The 17738-nt window shown below is 41.3% G+C and overlaps 1 protein-coding gene across 1 annotated transcript in view; it reads right to left on the minus strand.

The window, feature by feature from the left end:
- Positions 1–17738, minus strand: part of LOC118793163 (serine/threonine-protein kinase 32B-like) — a 51632-nt gene that overhangs the window by 32397 nt on the left and 1497 nt on the right. The window contains exons 2-3 of the mRNA XM_036551206.1: positions 8617–8672; positions 3498–3649 (exon numbers count right to left, since the gene is read on the minus strand). Coding sequence (XP_036407099.1) covers positions 3498–3649; positions 8617–8672 — 208 coding nt within the window. The remainder of the gene's footprint in view (positions 1–3497; positions 3650–8616; positions 8673–17738) is intronic.

Here is a 17738-nt window from a genome sequence, read left to right on the forward strand (position 1 = left end):
CGTGCACAAAACAGGAAAAATGTACAAGATGTGAAAAAGAAAGTTGAACTTGCAGAGGTGAACATGTATTAAAATGCTCCAGATGCCATTCTTTACAGAGCAAATAAAAGCACTCAGAGAAAAGACAATATGCTGTCAGATAAGATCTAATATTGAAATGCTTTGTGCACATCTGAGTGCAGATCCTAGCAATTTTGTTTTCTTCCGTGTCTTTAGTCTTTCAGTCAAATAAGACTGAATGAACTAAACTCAAATAAGATGTGAATTCAACCTGACTGACATTACCACGCAACAACAAGCATATTCCGCCTTGAGATTAGAGGGTGGGACCAGTTCAACAGGGGTTTGGTGGATCAGATAGCTCCTGTAAAGAGGGAGGAGAGAGAACTCCAGAGAATGAAAGTCTGCTGTGGCCACAATAAATGAGGAGAATGTTTTGTTCCGATAGAGAACAAAGTCTCTCATCTTCATCCTTCATATGGATAAAAAGGGGAGATCCAGAGAAGTAATTTCTTATACAAAACAAGAAATCTCTTTGATTCTTTGATTGAGTCCTCTTGATTATTATTATTATTATTTGCTTGACACATGACTTTTTTTCAGGGCAAGTTCCAGAGTTTACACTTTTATGCCATGCATTTGAGCAGCTGGATAATTACAGGAGCGACTGAAGTTATCCTCATACAACTCCTACAAAATCACTCTGCAATCTTTCCAAATGTACCTTCACCCAAAAGAGGAATGCAAGAATTAAGTGTGAATTCAGCTAAAGTAGCATGGTGAAAACTGTACATGTCATTTCAGCTCAGCATATTCTGAAATGTGTCAGAATACCCGAGAGAGTGAAGCTACAGCAGCATCCTCGCTCAGACGTGCCCTGCCTAATGTACACGCCTGTTAGCTGAGGAAATGGCAAGAATGATTCTCTCTCTCTCTCACACACACTCACTGTAAGTGACAGCTTGTGTGATGTGCTAAAAATAGCACCTGGTGACCTGCCACTGTCATGTGCAGACAGATCCACCTCTGCCCTGAGCAAACATGTGAGTGACCCTCCAACCGTGGTTGGCCTTTTTACCAAATGCACATATATTATTCATGTTACACAAATGTAACATCGACATTACATCTGCTTACACAGAGCAAGATTTGCTGTACAGGAGGGGGCTTTAAGTCCTGGAGTGGCACAGAGGTTCTTGGTTTGTGTTCTCGATGCAGTGATCTTTGAGGAGAAATGATATATGGACGTGTCAGCCTAATCATTGATGTCCACTTATCTGCCCATGAGATTATGTAAAGATAAGTGGATTTGCAAAGCACTGCTCTGAACCGCTGCCTGTGAATAAGCAGATAATGTCATCACCTGTTAGCATTAATGAATCTGAGATGTAGATGAGAAACCTATGAATCCCAGGTGCAGGGCCCTGCTTTTAACCACGATTCCCTGGTGCTGCCCCCTAGTGGTGTAGCAGCATAAGGCTCACTTACTCTATGAGTTCTCAGCGATTAATTTGTTCCAGACCTCGGCAACTCCTCCGTGTCCTTAAGCTCAGAAAAAAACTTCAAATTCACAAACATCATTCTGTCGAGAGAGTGCTGTGACATGTTTAGTGCGCAGCTCTTTTCCAAGTAGTTCTGCAAAGTAAAGCACGGTCCAGGTATGGATTTTAAGCATGAAACAAACCAGTGCTCAAGAATAGCTCGCCAAACCCAAGCCTGAGTGCAAGAAGCATTTTTATTTTGTTGCCAATCTGGCATTACTTTAATGTTAACCCTTGGGCTGGATAAGTTAGCTAATAATATTAACTGGAGCAAACTTCCAAACTGATTTACCAATCTAGTTCACTACCAAAATTAGCTCGCCTCATAAGAGCTTTCATTTCGTTGCAGTGGCCTGCATTTTGCTTACAAGCTGTTCTTACAACGCTCTAGTTTGGTGACTGCTTTTTACCTCCAAAATGACGTGTCTCATAGAGGCATGATATGAAGAAGAAAGTAAGCAATCTAACTGAACTTCAGAAACTGCTAAATTAGGCCCATATTAATTCATGGTTTCATGTAAACACATAAAAAACTAAAACCTGACCCGACCCCAGCCTGAGTTTTTGTACGTAAAATATCCAGCCCATCTAACCTGAGCCCTGCCTCTGGCGTTGGGTCCCGCCTGGCTTGGGTCAGGTGTCGGACCTCCGCTGTAAGGGACCGATGGAATGCTGCCATTTTAAAAAGAAAATCTATTTTGTTGACTCTGCTGGTCTAAGCCAGTGCAGCTCTGCCTGATTCAGAGTTCAAAGGGATTCGATTGTGGCCCCCGTCTGTTTTGCCCGGAATCAAACAACACCCAGACTCCCCGAGGACTGTTTACTTTCTGACGCTGCGTGACTTTGCCCGGGTGAAATAAGCCCACATCTCCGGCCTGCGCTGTTTTGCATTGTGTTGTTTTGAGAGGAAGTTAGGTGAGATGATCCAAGGAATGTCTCCAAAGCTTATTCCACTCTCTCGGCTACTTCTTGTTATCTGCCGGGATGATTCCAGTGAAAAGGGGGGTGGGGGCAAGCACTAGTACCTTAGACAGGGACAGAAAGGCTCTTCTTTGAAAATCAAAATGCTTTTTCATTTTTATCTAGATAGAGAAAGAGGAAAGAAAATAGGCTGCAGTAGTATTTATAGGTACAGTACCAGATGTCTGGATTGTCATTGTTATTCTCCTTTGATCCTCGGGCAAAAGCCAGAGCGAATTCTAAAAATAGTAGACAAACATCTAAATGCAAGCATTGCACTGGGCTGTTTGTCTTCAAGACAACATCGCCAATAAATAGGAAAACAAAGTGCGGTCATGGAGGAGAGGGACTCCATCAGGCAGAATGCCCTCCCCACAATTACCATTATTACTTCAGGCAAAAAAAATCTACCTTGGCAGGAAAGCGATTCACAGCTGAATTCCTGCCTTGGATGTACAAGCCATTTTTTGGCACTTTGAGTTAAAGAGCAAAATGAAACAGCCAACTGTGTTTCATACCAAATATGTAGTCACCTTTAGGGTATGGATAGTTCTTTTGAAACTGGAGCAAAGAGCATGACTACAAGTGTGTAGCGTGTGTGTGTGTATGTGTATGTGTGTGTGTGTGTGTGTGGGTACAGTTTGCATATGTGTGATCTTGCAGGTAGATTAGACATGTGCTCTGAGTGGGTGAGAGACCTAATATGGCACACATGTTCAGAAGCAGATCCCATGCACGTGGCTGCCAAGTGCAGTAAAACATGGTCCAATGCTGTAACACATGCTCAGTCACTTTAACACATGGTTTCCAGCTGCTGTAACACATGCTCACTCGCTGTAACACACTTACTCTAAGACACGGTTGCCAAGACCAGTAGCCATACGTTGCAACACGCGGTCACGCAAAGTGCCACACGGTCACCACCTGCTGTAACGCACGTTCACCACGCGCCGGTCGCAGGTGGGCCGCAACCCGGTCGCTTGTGGTCGCACTCACCAAAGGTTGACCAAGAAGGGGTGCTCCAGGCCCTGCATGACCTGCAGCTCCCTGAAGACGTTGCGAACCTCGTCCCTCTCGATACACTTCTGCTTGTTCATGTACTTCATGGCGTACATCTTCTTTGTGTCCCTCTTCTGGACGATGCATACCTGGCGGGAGAGAGCGAGGGCTGACGGGACCAGTCTTTCACACGCTACAATAATACCTTAGTACCCAGGACACAGACGGCAGATACCGACTATGGTAAACTAAAGCACAAATGGATCATTACATTATTGGCATTTAGAAGACGCTCTTAATCAGAGTGACTTACATAGGTAACAATTTTTAACACGTTACCCGTTCATGCAGCTAGATGTTTATTAAGGTAATTCTGGGTTAAGTACCTTGCCCAAGTGTACAACCAGTAGGCGATTTGAGGGGGGATGGGGAGGGGGGCACTAACCCCCTTGTTAGCAAAATGACCAAAATGCATCCCCCTTGTTACCTGCCATCCCCCCCCTCCATCCCCTAGTTAGTAGCAGAGAGAGTGCTGCGTGTGCATCTGCCATCCCCCCTGTTAAAAATTGACAAATCACCTACTGGGTCCAACAATAGTACCCCAGCGGGGTATCAAACAGGTTACGAGTCCTGCTCCTTACCACTATGCTACACTACCACCACTATAAATATGAAGGAACAGAGCCTTTTCCAGTGCTAGTGATATAACACTGTTATTATATATACATTATGTTGGAGTAGAAATTTATACAGGTGAATATTTTACTCAAGAAAGTCCAGTTAGGTACCTTGCTCAATGATGCAGCAATTTCCCCAACAATGTCCTCTGTCATGCTGCTGTTGATGTAGTTTATAGCATACCATTAAGAAGTTTTAACAATGGCATTTTAGGGCATCGCTGGCTGTTCATGTAGCTAAGCACAGGCCATATCCATGGCTGGATGCCACAGGAAACACAAAGAGGAAAGCTGTCACATGACCAAGGTCATTCTGGGCTGGTTATTATTGTGGGCTCTACGTTATTGGAATACTTAAAAAACCCTAATAGATATATTTTTGTCATGTAGAATAATATGTGATAAAGTACTTCCATACTGACAACAGTAATAAGAAAGATTGACTGTCCGTGGAATCTGATTGGTTTTTATAGTTATCACCACAGCAACTAAGTATTGTAAAGCAGAGTGAGGTAAAATATAAGTATTATCTATGTTTGAATCTCCAGACTCAATGTAATCTGAAGAGCGCAGCAGAAAAAGGGAGAAAGAGAAAGAGAGAGAAATACATAGAATATTGGCAAAAGGACGCAACAGCAGTGATTCCCTTAGCAGAATAAACACCCTTGTGTGAATAAACAAGAAGACAGATGATTCATTCTTATCAACATTTCATGGAAAAATGAAAAAAGCTTTTGGAGATTATTTCTAATGGAATTTTTCTTTTTTTTATATTTTATTTTCATAAAGACAATAAGACAGCAATCATCCGGTATGAGATATGAGACACCTGTAGACTATCAATCATGCCCTGGTGCCTAAATCACTGGTTATCTTTATAGCTGAACCCTAGTCTTATTCTAGAGAAATTAATTTTGCATGCGAGTCAATCTACTCATACCTGTGACGGAAGAAGCAGCGAATCAATCTTCCTGCCAATGCACCGTAAGGGCAACATGGTTCTATTTATAACTCTGTTTTTCAGGGATTCATGAAAATGTTGACTCAATAGAAAGGAAAAATCAAAATAATTATGACAGGAGGCGAACCAGCAGGGATTCACGAAGCACCTCACCCTGGGTTCCCGCATCTGGTCCCACTGATTCATGAATGATTGACTGGTGTAAACCAGGCCTTTCAGTTGACTGCCTTTTTTTCAGCCAAAGTCTTCTTCTTTTTAACAATTAACATTTTAATTTCTTATGTGGTTATGTGTCATAATCATTCTCTGCTGTTTAATTGTTACAGTGATCAATGCATCATTAATATCCAGCTAGGTTGAAAAGTCACCATGCATCTATAAAACTGATGTTTTTGATCTTTTTATACATAGAAAAAATTATTTATATAAAAAAGATTAATTCAAAACTTAGAAGAGCAGCCATGAAACCTTTAATTGATTGATCTCCCTAGCAAGCCAATCACTTTAATTTGTTTGAATAATTATTCAGTCATGGACCGGAATCATTAATTTATGATTGTTCTGAATCGTTAATCAGTTGGTGGTTTGAATGACTGATGAGGCAATTAGCTGAAATGGTTAAATCTGGGTTGGCAGCGTAGCGACACCATGCTTTTCCCATCAGCGGCCATGATACTGGGGTGAAAGACGACACAGGCTTGCATTTCTGGCTTGGACACCAGCTGGGCCTCAACCACCCACTCCTAGTCTCCATTTGATATAGCATTTGACAGCTTATCTCCGAAAACAGAAAGCTGAAAGAAAAGCTCGGTTCTTTCTCGCTTGCCTCAGGCAAAGCGCAGGCCCTACGCACGCATGACATTTAAAAGACATCTCTTTGCAAAGGCTATACCCACTGTGAAATCTTTTAAATCCTTGTACCGTTTCAATTAGAAAGGGCAAAGGCGGAGGAGAATATGCCACAGGGCTGCTGTGCAACTTATCTTATCCTGTGTAATGTCGGCCTGCACCGCCCAATGCTGTACTCTGTGTGTGTGTTGAGCACAGTATTAAGTTATTAATTATTATTAATTAATGATGTCATTCTATTGCTCATGTGGCTCAGGAAGAGCACAACAGCTCTTGAGATTTACACAACATCGCTGTGATAGGTGACAAAAATAACAATTTCCTCCAAGGCCATAATTAAAAGGCAGGCATATCATTATCTGTTGCAGGCAGGGTATTGATTATATTTCATCACAAAAACGCAATAATTAGTCACTGTATGATCCAACAAAACATGCTCAAGTATTTGTGCAAATCTAGGTAAATTAAGTACATCTGTCCAGATTCGCTGATTTTTGTAGCATTCCAGCAAAATTAAATGTCTGCATGGATCTCTGTTTTCTCTGGCATGTGGTTGGAGGAGGGGTTCCACACTGTCTGCTGTCTGGGTCAGAACAGGTCTCTGGTTTTATTTACAACACGAAAGACATGTGGGTATTGTCACTCATGCCCAGAGCCAACGCTAATCTTCTGACACCAACCATAAAATTTGTGTGTGTGTCTGTACAGCCATTAATGCATGTGCACATGCATGAATGTGTAAGTGATCATGCTGACATGTGTGAGATAGTGAACATATAATGTGTTTTTGTGTGTGTGTGTCTGTGTCTATATGCCTTTGTGTGCATGTGCTTGCATGCGCAACTGTGTGTATGCACGTGTGTGAGTGTGTGTGTGTGTTTGTGTGTGCACGCATGTGTGTGAGTGCATATGCGTTTGTGTTAAAATGTTAAGGTGCTTTGAAACGGCAACATCACCACAGTGACAACAGAACGCCTCTCTCTCAGAGGCCTGATTGGGCGAAGCAAACAAATGACCCATTCTTTGGTGAAGTTTCCGTTGTTTTGAAAGGGGCCACATCACCAGCTCCGGATGAAAGTAACAGGTGCCCTCTGCTTTGTTGAAGGGAATGCTGTTTTGACAGATCCCGCTTTGTGGCAGGTACTGTCTCCGTCACATGGGGGAAGGAGGCTTTGATCGAGCAGGCCGAGAGGAGAGGAAGCCTGTGACGAGGCACGGAGCGGTTGCTATTTTCTGCAATTAGACCTGACATTTCCATGAAATGTCAGCAGAGATTGTCATCCCACAGAAGCGCATGCTGCCGGGCTGTTTCAAAGACCTACAATCACAAACCCAAATGTGTTTCTACTCAAATACTTTCTTAAAGATTCTGGAAAAAAACTACAGAAACTTCCCTCCCATGCGCTTCTGTTCTCTAGGCTGGATGAACTGAGATGCAACCTTTCTGACTTGACTTTCTGCTGTCTGTGAAACTATCCTGACACATAGTGTTCTCAGGGATATGCAGTCACTGAAAGTCATGAATAATCTGTACCTGTCCTGAAAGAATTTGTACAGATGCACAAAGACATATCATATGTATTTGTCACTTTATAGAGATCCCACCAAGCAAACAAAATATTTAATAGACAAAATATTGTTCAGCAATATTCACCTAACACATTATTGATGGATACTCTAAAATAACTGAGCCAGTAAGCTATAGAGTCCACAGTAGCAACCAGTTTGAAAATATGTATTAAAACAACAGCATACTGTATTAAAAGACACATCGCAAAGGCATACCTAAAGGCATATACACTGCTGTCAGATGACATCTCCTGCATGTCCACATTACCAGGTTTCATGGGAAAAGCTACCCGAGCAAAATGCCTTGACTAGTCACTTTTAATGTGGATTATCAAGTCTACAGCTGTGAGAAATCTCAGCTTGTGAGAGAACCCCAGAGTGAGATGTCAGTAGGCAGAGGCACTGTTCTAAACTCTATCCAAAGAAAATTGGTCCTCCCAGAAAACACATAACCAATCAGTGAATATCTCTGAGTGAATATTTCACCAATAAAGCAGGAATCCAGAGGTGCAGAATCAATGAAACTATTCTCTGCTAAGAAGATTAGTCCATAATACAGCTTTGTCTTTCACACATTCTTTGGTATCAAACGATGTCAAGGAAAACTGCATTTGTAATTATGAATGCACAATCCCAACTGTTTTTCAAGATCTAGAGAAGTGTATTCAGAGGACTGATAATATTTTGACTCATTACCTAATTACTAAATTAAGTCTAACAAAATTAAATCCTTTCATTGCTGTCTACAACACTTTTTAGAACTTTCCATGAATATAAAAATGTTGAGGAAAGTTATTACATGGCATTGGATTACTATACATTTCATGTTATTGTGGCATGATGAAGCTTGATGTAGGTCACGGGTATGGGTGTGTGCGTATATGTGTGTGTGTGTGTGTGTGTGTGTGTGTGCATTTATATTCAATGACTGATATAAAATGATGACAACTGTGTGTAATGTGAATCTGAAAAAACTTTGGAATTTGTGTGTGTGTGTGTGTGTGTGTGTGTGTGCATATGTTCAGCTGATGGACGAACAGAAATAAGCATTACTACTCACCTTCCCAAAACTACCCTTTCCAATGGCCCTGAGGATCTGGAAGTGGTCAAAGTTAACTGCAAAAAGACAGGAATACAAAAATGAAGTTGGCTTGAGTGCACTGAGATGCTGAGATAAGTGATCTCTCTTTCTCTCCCTACATGTATATATATAAATACAGAGAGAGATGGATATATAAGATACATAGACATATAGATATAAATATCCACATATGCAGATATAAAGCCATTCACCTAGAGTGAAGGCGTGCGGCTGAGAGTTGTAACATACACTCTCATGTGAAATATTATCACAAAAAGCCACAGCCACATGGAGGATTACAGGAGCACAGGAGCAATGAAAGATCAAAGGCCACAAAGGTCATATTACATCGATAGGGGTGCACTCTGGGAAAAACTTAGGTTAAAAAGAAGGAAAAAGGAAAAAGTATCACATTTAAACATTTGCATTGTTGCTGAAGCATTGAAAATGTCATCTTGAATGAAACTTTGTCCTCATAACGTTGCTGCCTTCATTTCAAACTTCAAATTGCACATGCATTTTCATGCATATTTTCCATACATAGTGCTTTTGTTGGAAGGCTTTTTTAGCCTTTTAATGCTCAGATACGCTGTCTCGTTTGCTGGGGGCAAGTGAAGGAGAGAGAGGCGGCACAAATGGGCTGCTTCTTTGCTGCATTATGTAACACAAACACAAAAAAATCAACTACAATGGCATAACAAGAAGCTACAGAAAAGAACATGACTACATTTTATAAAACTGTCTCATTAACAGAGCCTGAGGCCCCTTTAATCATTCAGGATGCCTGTTTTTTAATGTTTTTTCCCCCTTTATGCAACTGTGTTTTGTAATCGTCAATTGTGCATTAGGCTTGTCTTGCTGCAAGAACCTCACAGTCCTGCAAGAGCACTTAAGTGACACAAACGCAATCCTCCACACTCAGCCAATACTTACTTTTTTGCACTGCAAGTCAGTAGGCCTACTACTACGCTGAAGTGGGCACCAGTTTAACATTTTGCATTACTCCAGTGAAGGTGCCTAAGGGGGCACCAAGGACCCCCCGGCCTACCTACCCACTCATACCCCCCGCAGGACAAAGCCAATTAGTCTTCCATCATTGCATTGCATCCATGCTGCAGTTTCAAATCCAGGCCACGGAGCTCAGCCTGCACTCAAGACAAGCACCTTGCCAACTGAGCTGCTTGGCAGCCCCTGAATGTGTGTGTTTTGAGCTAAAAATAAGGCCATTCTTCAAGAATTGAAAATAAAACTGATAAATCTCTTGTCATGCTAACAGCAGAAGCTTTTCCCGATATTCTCCCACATTGTATCGAACCTGCGGCCCTTGCTGAACCAAAGCAAAAAATGCAGTCTCTTGCTTGTCCTTGCCATGCTTCAAGGGAGAAGGATAAATTATTTATGAGGGGGGAACTTGGTGGAGAAATGTTTTGATTAGGGAAGTGGTCTAAATATCCAGAATTAAAGTAACAGTTTAAATGGGCAAAATATAGCCTCTCCCTGACCTTGTTTAATATTTGTCAGCCCAAAGGGATTTCTGCTCACTGTGCAAACAGAAAATAAAGATCGGAGTGTTCCCAAAAAGACTCAACATGGGATGGCAATCATTTTTGCTGCATTCCTTTTTGGACATCTTTATTTCACTCAGTACGGAAAGCGAAAACACCCACAAAACCTGCTTTTCTGACAGACCATTGAAGCAGTAATCTCAAAGTAATGTAAACACGAGGCTGACACACAAGAAACAGGAATCTGGTAACACTCAAATCATTTATGAATGTTATGTTTTGCGAGTTATTTCACACAGGTGAGGCTGGGTTATTGCGGCCAGACATAGAAGCAGTTTTCCAAAAGGTCTTGAAAACAAAATCTGTTTTCGAAAAAACATGTTTTCAGGGCTGCTAGGCATTGCATGAAGCTTTCGAGGTCCCACACAGCTGCATTCCTCTCCCTTTTTCAATCTCTACAGTTGTGAGTGTGTGTGTGTGTGTGTGTGTGTGTGTGCATTGGAGTTCATTTGAAAAGTACCTGGCATGCAAGTTTAAAATACATGCCCTGAGCATCTCACACCTTCACTGAACTACATATAAATGTCAATTTACTGATTGTAGCTGCTTAATCAATTAATGGTTTTATTTAACTGTTTATGATAAATAATAAAGTGTTCTGATAATTCGTCTTGGTGTTGAAGTTTACCATGATACACCACTTCCCAGGCCCTAACTCCCAGATTTCCTGATGATATTTTATGAGATCACAGTTTACAGCTGGAGGCCAAAATATCAGTTCATTTGATTTGCTGATGGTATATGTATTGCCCTGAGTAGCTTATGAGTAATCACATGACCAAAAAAAATGAGGACTGACATCATATATTTAGTGAGCATTTTGTTACAAATCCACTTTCATTTGTCGTCATTGTGATTTTAACTATCTACATCCGGTGCCACTTCTCTAACAATGGAACAAAAACCAGTTTATAGTATAATACAACTGTCAGAGGCAGTCTGGAAAAAGAGACTAAATGAATCATGTTTTAGAGTGTTGAGTCTTTTGACTGTGCTCACAGCACCATGCACAAGTCAGTACCTCACTATCTGCCTTCCCTTCTCCAACACTCACAAATGATGAAAAACCTTTAAAGAGGTCACCATGTAAAGGTGAGGAAATGGTAGGTGGTGAATGCTTGCTCTCAACAGGTTCGGTGAACCTAAGCTGGGTCAGAAAGCACCAATGTGTCTGCGCAAGGCCAATGCAGTTCTGACCCATCACATACATTATATTACATTAACATTACATTATTGGCATTTGGCAGACACTCTTATCCACAGCTTAGACACCTTACATTGGGTTAAGTACCTCGCCCAAGGGTACAGCAACAGTGCCCCAGCAGAGAATCAAACCGGCAACCTTTCAGTTACAAGTCCTGCTCCTTAACCACTATGTGACACTGCCACCATACATCTACACATACACACAAACACACACACACACACACACACCCTTACACACATGCCTCCACACATACACAGACAGCAGTTAAAGTGACTGAACCACAAGATGAAGAAAAAGTAAAAAGGTTCCCATGTGGGGCACTGCCAATTTATCCTTGGGGAAGGTATTTTACTTAACCTGAACTGCCCCAGTAAATGTCATGCTGTTTAAATGGGTAATACTCGCAGAGTAAGCCAGACAAGACTGTCTTCTAAGCAGAAGCTGGATGTGTGAATAAGTCTGATGTGTTTTTCAGACCAGTGCAAGCAGACAATCCCCTTGATTCACAGCGGTTTCCCGCTGCTGTGAAGTCATCTCACAAAACAACATTTCACTTACAACTTTAAAATTGAATAAAATGTCAAGTAAAAAGACAGAAGCAAGCTGAAATGGGCTGATCATGTAGTTGCTGACTCTTGCCTTTAAAAACAATAACGTCACATTTAAAGTTAAAAATGGTTCCAGGTGTTCTAGCTCTAATCGTATAGCTCCTGCTTATGGAACAAGACGCCTTTGTAAGTCCCTCAAGACTCTCTCATCATTCCTTCAAATGACATGATAATCACAGATCAAATAGGAATATTCACTCTCTCTATGTCAGTTGCAATTACTTAAATACTTTTCTAAATGTAACTTCAGTCATGTTAGGGAGTAATAGTGTTGATTGTTTTTCAGACATGATAAACATACATAAACCATAACTTCATAAATCTCGATCTGAATTCTGACATAATTAAGCAAATGCAACATCAAACTCCAAACTCTGTTACATCTATGTATTAACTCACTCCAGGGTCATTCTATAAAATGTACTTATGGGCATCATACCTGAAATGTGCCTCACAGTGATAGCATTCTCCGGAATGCATCCAAATGAATGGTACCTTTATGTTGTGCTGTGCTTGTGCCAACTACAATGCATCCAGTGTGCCTATGCTATGCAGGTTGGAATGAACACAATCTCACCTCAGCCAGGCAGGCTGGAAACAGAAAGGAACCATGCTGAAGGGCATCTTACAAATCCCTTTCCTTTCTTTTCTCACACACACACACGCACACGCACGCATGCACAAACATACACATACACACACATACATGCACGCACATGCCCGCACACACACCCACACACACACAGACACATGCAAACACATGCAAGCACATGCGCACTTGCGTGCACACACACACACATACACACACACGCACACACGCATGCATGCACAAACATACACACATACACACACACGCATGCATGCACACGCCCGCACACACACCCACACACACACACACACACACACACGCATGCATGCACAAACATACACACATACACACACACACATGCACGCACAGGCGCGCACACACACACACATACTCCCACACATGCAGACACATGCAAGCACATGCGCATTTGCGCACGCACACACACACACATATTCCTTTGATAAATTGAGGCTGATAATAAACCCTCAGTGAGATTAGACAGGCTACAGAGTGACTGCTTCCATGTAAGGTGCAGGTGCCAAGACAGAGCCCCACACAGAAATAAATGATGAATACACAGCCTCCAGGGACTCTGACAATTTTGACTAAATTTAGAATACAAAAAAACAGAAATATTTCTGTAATCAAAAATATGCCTCCTAGCTATGTTCCATATTACTTTTACCAGTGAAGTCTTTTCTACAAAAAAGTCCTGTATCAGAAGTATGAATTCCATCATCAAAATAATAATCTTTTGGGGTGCAACTTGTTGATGCACACTGCAGTGTGAATGTGTGTGTGTGTGTGTGTGTGTGTGCCTGTAGGTGTAAGCCATTTAATAAACCTAAAATATGGAACCTCTGAAAATATCCGTAAGATATAAATAAAAAATAAATATTACAGATATTTATTACATAAATATTTTTTTAAAAATTACATAAAACATAAACAATTTACATACATAAAACATAAAATTACATTAAAATTCCAGTGTCAGAGTTACAGCCCAAAAGACAGTCAGTGTTACATACCTAGAGATCAATAATATTACAGCCCTGGTGACCACTAATGCTACAGCCTTGAAGGCTGTCAGTGTTACAGCCCTGATGACTGATAATGTTACAACCCTGGTGACCAATAATGTTACAGCTCTAGTGACAGATAATGTTACACCTTTGGTAATTATCCGTGTTACACAGAGTGTTTCCTCTATACTGCTGAACCTCACCATCTGGTTAGATACATCATAGATGCACGACACACCCCACTGGTCAACATTTCTTTCATATTTACATATCAATGTTGTACTTGTTGACTTTTTTTATCTCACAATAGGCCGCCGAGTTAATTGAACTTTATGTTGAGCTGCATGACTTATGAGGATAAACATTAATTAAAATAAATTATTTTAAAGCCAAACAGAAATTACATCTTCTTTTTCAATTGGCAAATTAATGCGAAAATTATGTGACATTATCCCTGCAAATACATGAGGATGAAATGAGAAGATTAAATAAACCAGCTCATGAGCAGAATATTATGTATCATGGCTTTCTGCTGGGTTTCTAACAAGGTTTGAGCATGAGATAACACTTCCTGCTACTCCACCACATCCTGCTAAAATGATAAAGCTAACTCAACCAGGACATCACATATTGATTCTCCATCAAGGTTGTGTCCTCTCCTAGCAACAACGTGACCATTAAACGTTGCTGCTTGTCTTCGCAAATGCATCAAGGAGCAAAGCTCATCCCCCCAGCCAGAGAGGTCATCAGTCCACCTCCGGTAGCTCTCTCAATCAATGCATGTGCTCATTTAATTTAAATATATTTATTGTTTATTTCTCCTGTTTATTTCTCCTGTGATTTTGACTATTAGAACAGAGATGCCCATTCTACTTAATAAGTTTCAACACTGTTGAGAAATGTAATATGTATGAAGTGAGGGGCAAAGAAAAAACATTAACAAAATCCTCCATAATGAGGTTTATCAACTTGATCAAAATCTAGATGAAAATAACATCTTCTCTTCCAAACGATCACTGTACAAATCTGCTGCTTTTGATGCCTTTTTGTGACTCAAAAAAGACAGAAGCTCTATTTGTTCCTTTTATTTCATTTTTTTAATGTGATGCCTGCTTTTAGTTCCTGTATCACACCAATATATCACACTTTAGTCACATCACACAAAGTACACAATGCCGCACATCATACTGAAGTGGTGTACAGTAATATGTGTAGCACAGGAAATCTGAGTCTTAGAAGACTTCTTTGAGGAGGGAGGCAATATGTTCTCTGTATTATTAATGCATTTCATGGATGCTTGTAGCAGAGCAGCTTACAAGGCCGTCATGGCCAGATACATAATATGTACATTATTGTGCACATAGCTAGAGCGAAGAGTACAAGGGCATGGGAACACATTAATAAGGGCACAGAATAACAAGCAACATGTGATAAAGCATCAAGAGAAAAAACAGGGGTAATGTGAGCATGCAACCAATCAGACAGAAGAGTGCACACGGTCCTTTAAATGATTGCAAGGAAAACATTTTCTATAATCTCGTAGCATAGAAGAATGCCAAATAATGAACCATAACCTCACAGCCTCGGATTAATACTCTCACACAATGAAAAATAAAATATAAATTTAACACCTCTCTGGCTCCCTCCCCTCCCTCCCTGCCCCACTCTCTGTCTGCTGAAGATTAGGGTGGCTCGATTGAACCAAATGATTTCACACAGGCAGAGACAAAGAGGAGAGACAATTAGCTCCACGAGGAAGGGAGCTTCCCATTAGGCATTCAGTGGGAATACATTACTAATACATTACTCATTTATAATGCCCTTGGCAGGGGAATTGAAACATCTTTTGAGGGGATCTACCTCTGTTGTGCTTAGCTTGAAATGGAATAGATATAACTACATGAAACAGGAACCTTTCGATAAAGGTCTGCAGACTTCAGTTCCACAGCTAGCCCCAAACAGTAGCAATGAATTGGGTTTATGTGGTATCTTTCACCGAGCTGAAAACACTTTACAGTGAAGGGGGGGGTGACTCAACCTCAGTCCCTGCCAATGCTGCGCACCCACCTGGGTGACACACAGCAGCTATTTTGCACCAGGACTTTCACCACACGTTGGATGAGTTGGACAGGGAGGAGATTAATTAGCTAATGCCTCGGGGTTGATTAGACTGCCAGATTGTAAAGAGCCAGACTGGGAATTTGGCCAGGACACCAGGGAACCCCCCTACACTTTTGCGATATGTGCAATGGGATTCTCATTCAGCATTGAGACAGCCAAGACCTCGGTTTTATATCCCGTCCAGAAGATGACGTCTCCTATAGCACAGTGTCCCTGTCTCTACGCAGAGGCACTGGTTTTTCTGCTCAGTCCAGAGGGAAGACTGCTCTCTACTGGCCCGACAGTGCCACTTCCAGGAGGGACTTTGTTTTCCCTGGGTTTCCCATCCAAGTACTTTGCAGGATACTACTAACTCTATCTCCTCCACTTATTGTAGTATCCTTATTTAAAGTTCACCAAGTAACCTCAATGAATGTACCTATTATTATTATTATTGGTCAGCAGTGCATGTTAAGGGCATGGGTCTTTGGACCAGTAGGTCATGAGTGTAAATACAGAGAAACACAATGCTGTTGTGGCTTCTCCCCACTCACATACACACAAATTCATACATACAGGGGGTTCACCACAAGAAAGGTTCACTACCGTGTGATGTAATAAAAAATGGTTTTCCATACAGCGTGTGGGGTTTCTGAAAATGGTTGGAATTTTTTTGGGCGGCAACTGGGTTAAATGGCTCCAGAAACTCTACTGTCCCACACTCACCCACTCATCTACTCCAGTACAGAGAAATCGGCTCCCACAGAAACAACATTTAACAAGCAGAGGGTGAAAAGCCCAGAAAAGTATTTGAAGTCAGGCTGCTTTGCTTAATTATAAGGCTGAGTTTTGCAAGGTATTAATTGATGCATTTCCGTCAATGCAAGTGAACCAGAAGATTCACTCAACGTTAAATGGTGTCTTCATGCCCGCTGCAGTATTACAACTCTCAAAGTCATGCATTTAGATAATATAGGCTGAATGAATTGTTGCCTTTGGCTCTGCAAGTGATGTAAGCCTGTGTAGCTGTAACCTGTATTTCCTAGTTTAGCCTGCTGCTGCTCCAAGCAGACAGTGAAGAGTCTGAATAATTTATTCTTTTAAAACATGCTCTCAGATCTCAGTTGTGTGATGTGCCACGCTGTTAGCGTACAAAACACAGAACGCTCAGGGTGGATAAAAGGAATCAGGCGCTACGCAGGTGATCGTGGAAAGAAAGATAATAAACACAACATATTCCGGTGCTTTGAATTCCCATTGCTTCGGTTTAGTCCAGAATACTGCATTTTAACCTGCTGCTGTCAGGCTTTCCTGAAGAACCTAAAATCCCACCTCGACACCGCGTTCACCATTTCACAGAACTGCACCGCAATCTGCATCGTGTGCACCACCCCGTGACCCCAGAGAGAGGTCAGAGTATTCAGTCCCACGTGAGCACATGCTGTGTTTGGGAAGTGACTGACGTGTTTTTTTCAGTGATGAGTGACCCGTTCTTTATGTACATGCCATGGAGAGCCGGGGGCTGAACAGGCAAGGCGTACGACGAGCAAGCAACGGAGACGGCAAAAAAAAAAAAAATGTCAGCTGGCGAGATGGAGGCTGACAAGCTGGGGACAGACTTTATCAACACCTGTTCGCTTGTCCCTCTAAGCGGACTGCGCTCTCTCTCTCTCTCTCTCTCTCTCTCTCTCACACACACACACACACACACACATACACGCAACTTTCCAGATACATAGTATGTATGTGAATGATAGTTTGTGTCTTTAATGTCTTGGCATTAACAAGACTTTTCTTTTGTTACTAACGACTGAGTTCTATATTTAGTTTATTAATAAAGTAAAAAATATATATAGTTTTTATTTAGTTCTGTATTTATTATGTATTTATTTTTGCTACACTTTGAATCGATTGGATACTCTGTTGACTGCCATCTAACATATACTAACATGGATGACTGCGTTTTTTCAGATCCCTTGACAGATTATTGTAACAGACAAGTCCTAC

Source organism: Megalops cyprinoides, chromosome 18 (genome assembly GCF_013368585.1).
Source record: "Megalops cyprinoides isolate fMegCyp1 chromosome 18, fMegCyp1.pri, whole genome shotgun sequence".
In the NCBI taxonomy this organism is placed as follows: domain Eukaryota; kingdom Metazoa; phylum Chordata; class Actinopteri; order Elopiformes; family Megalopidae; genus Megalops; species Megalops cyprinoides.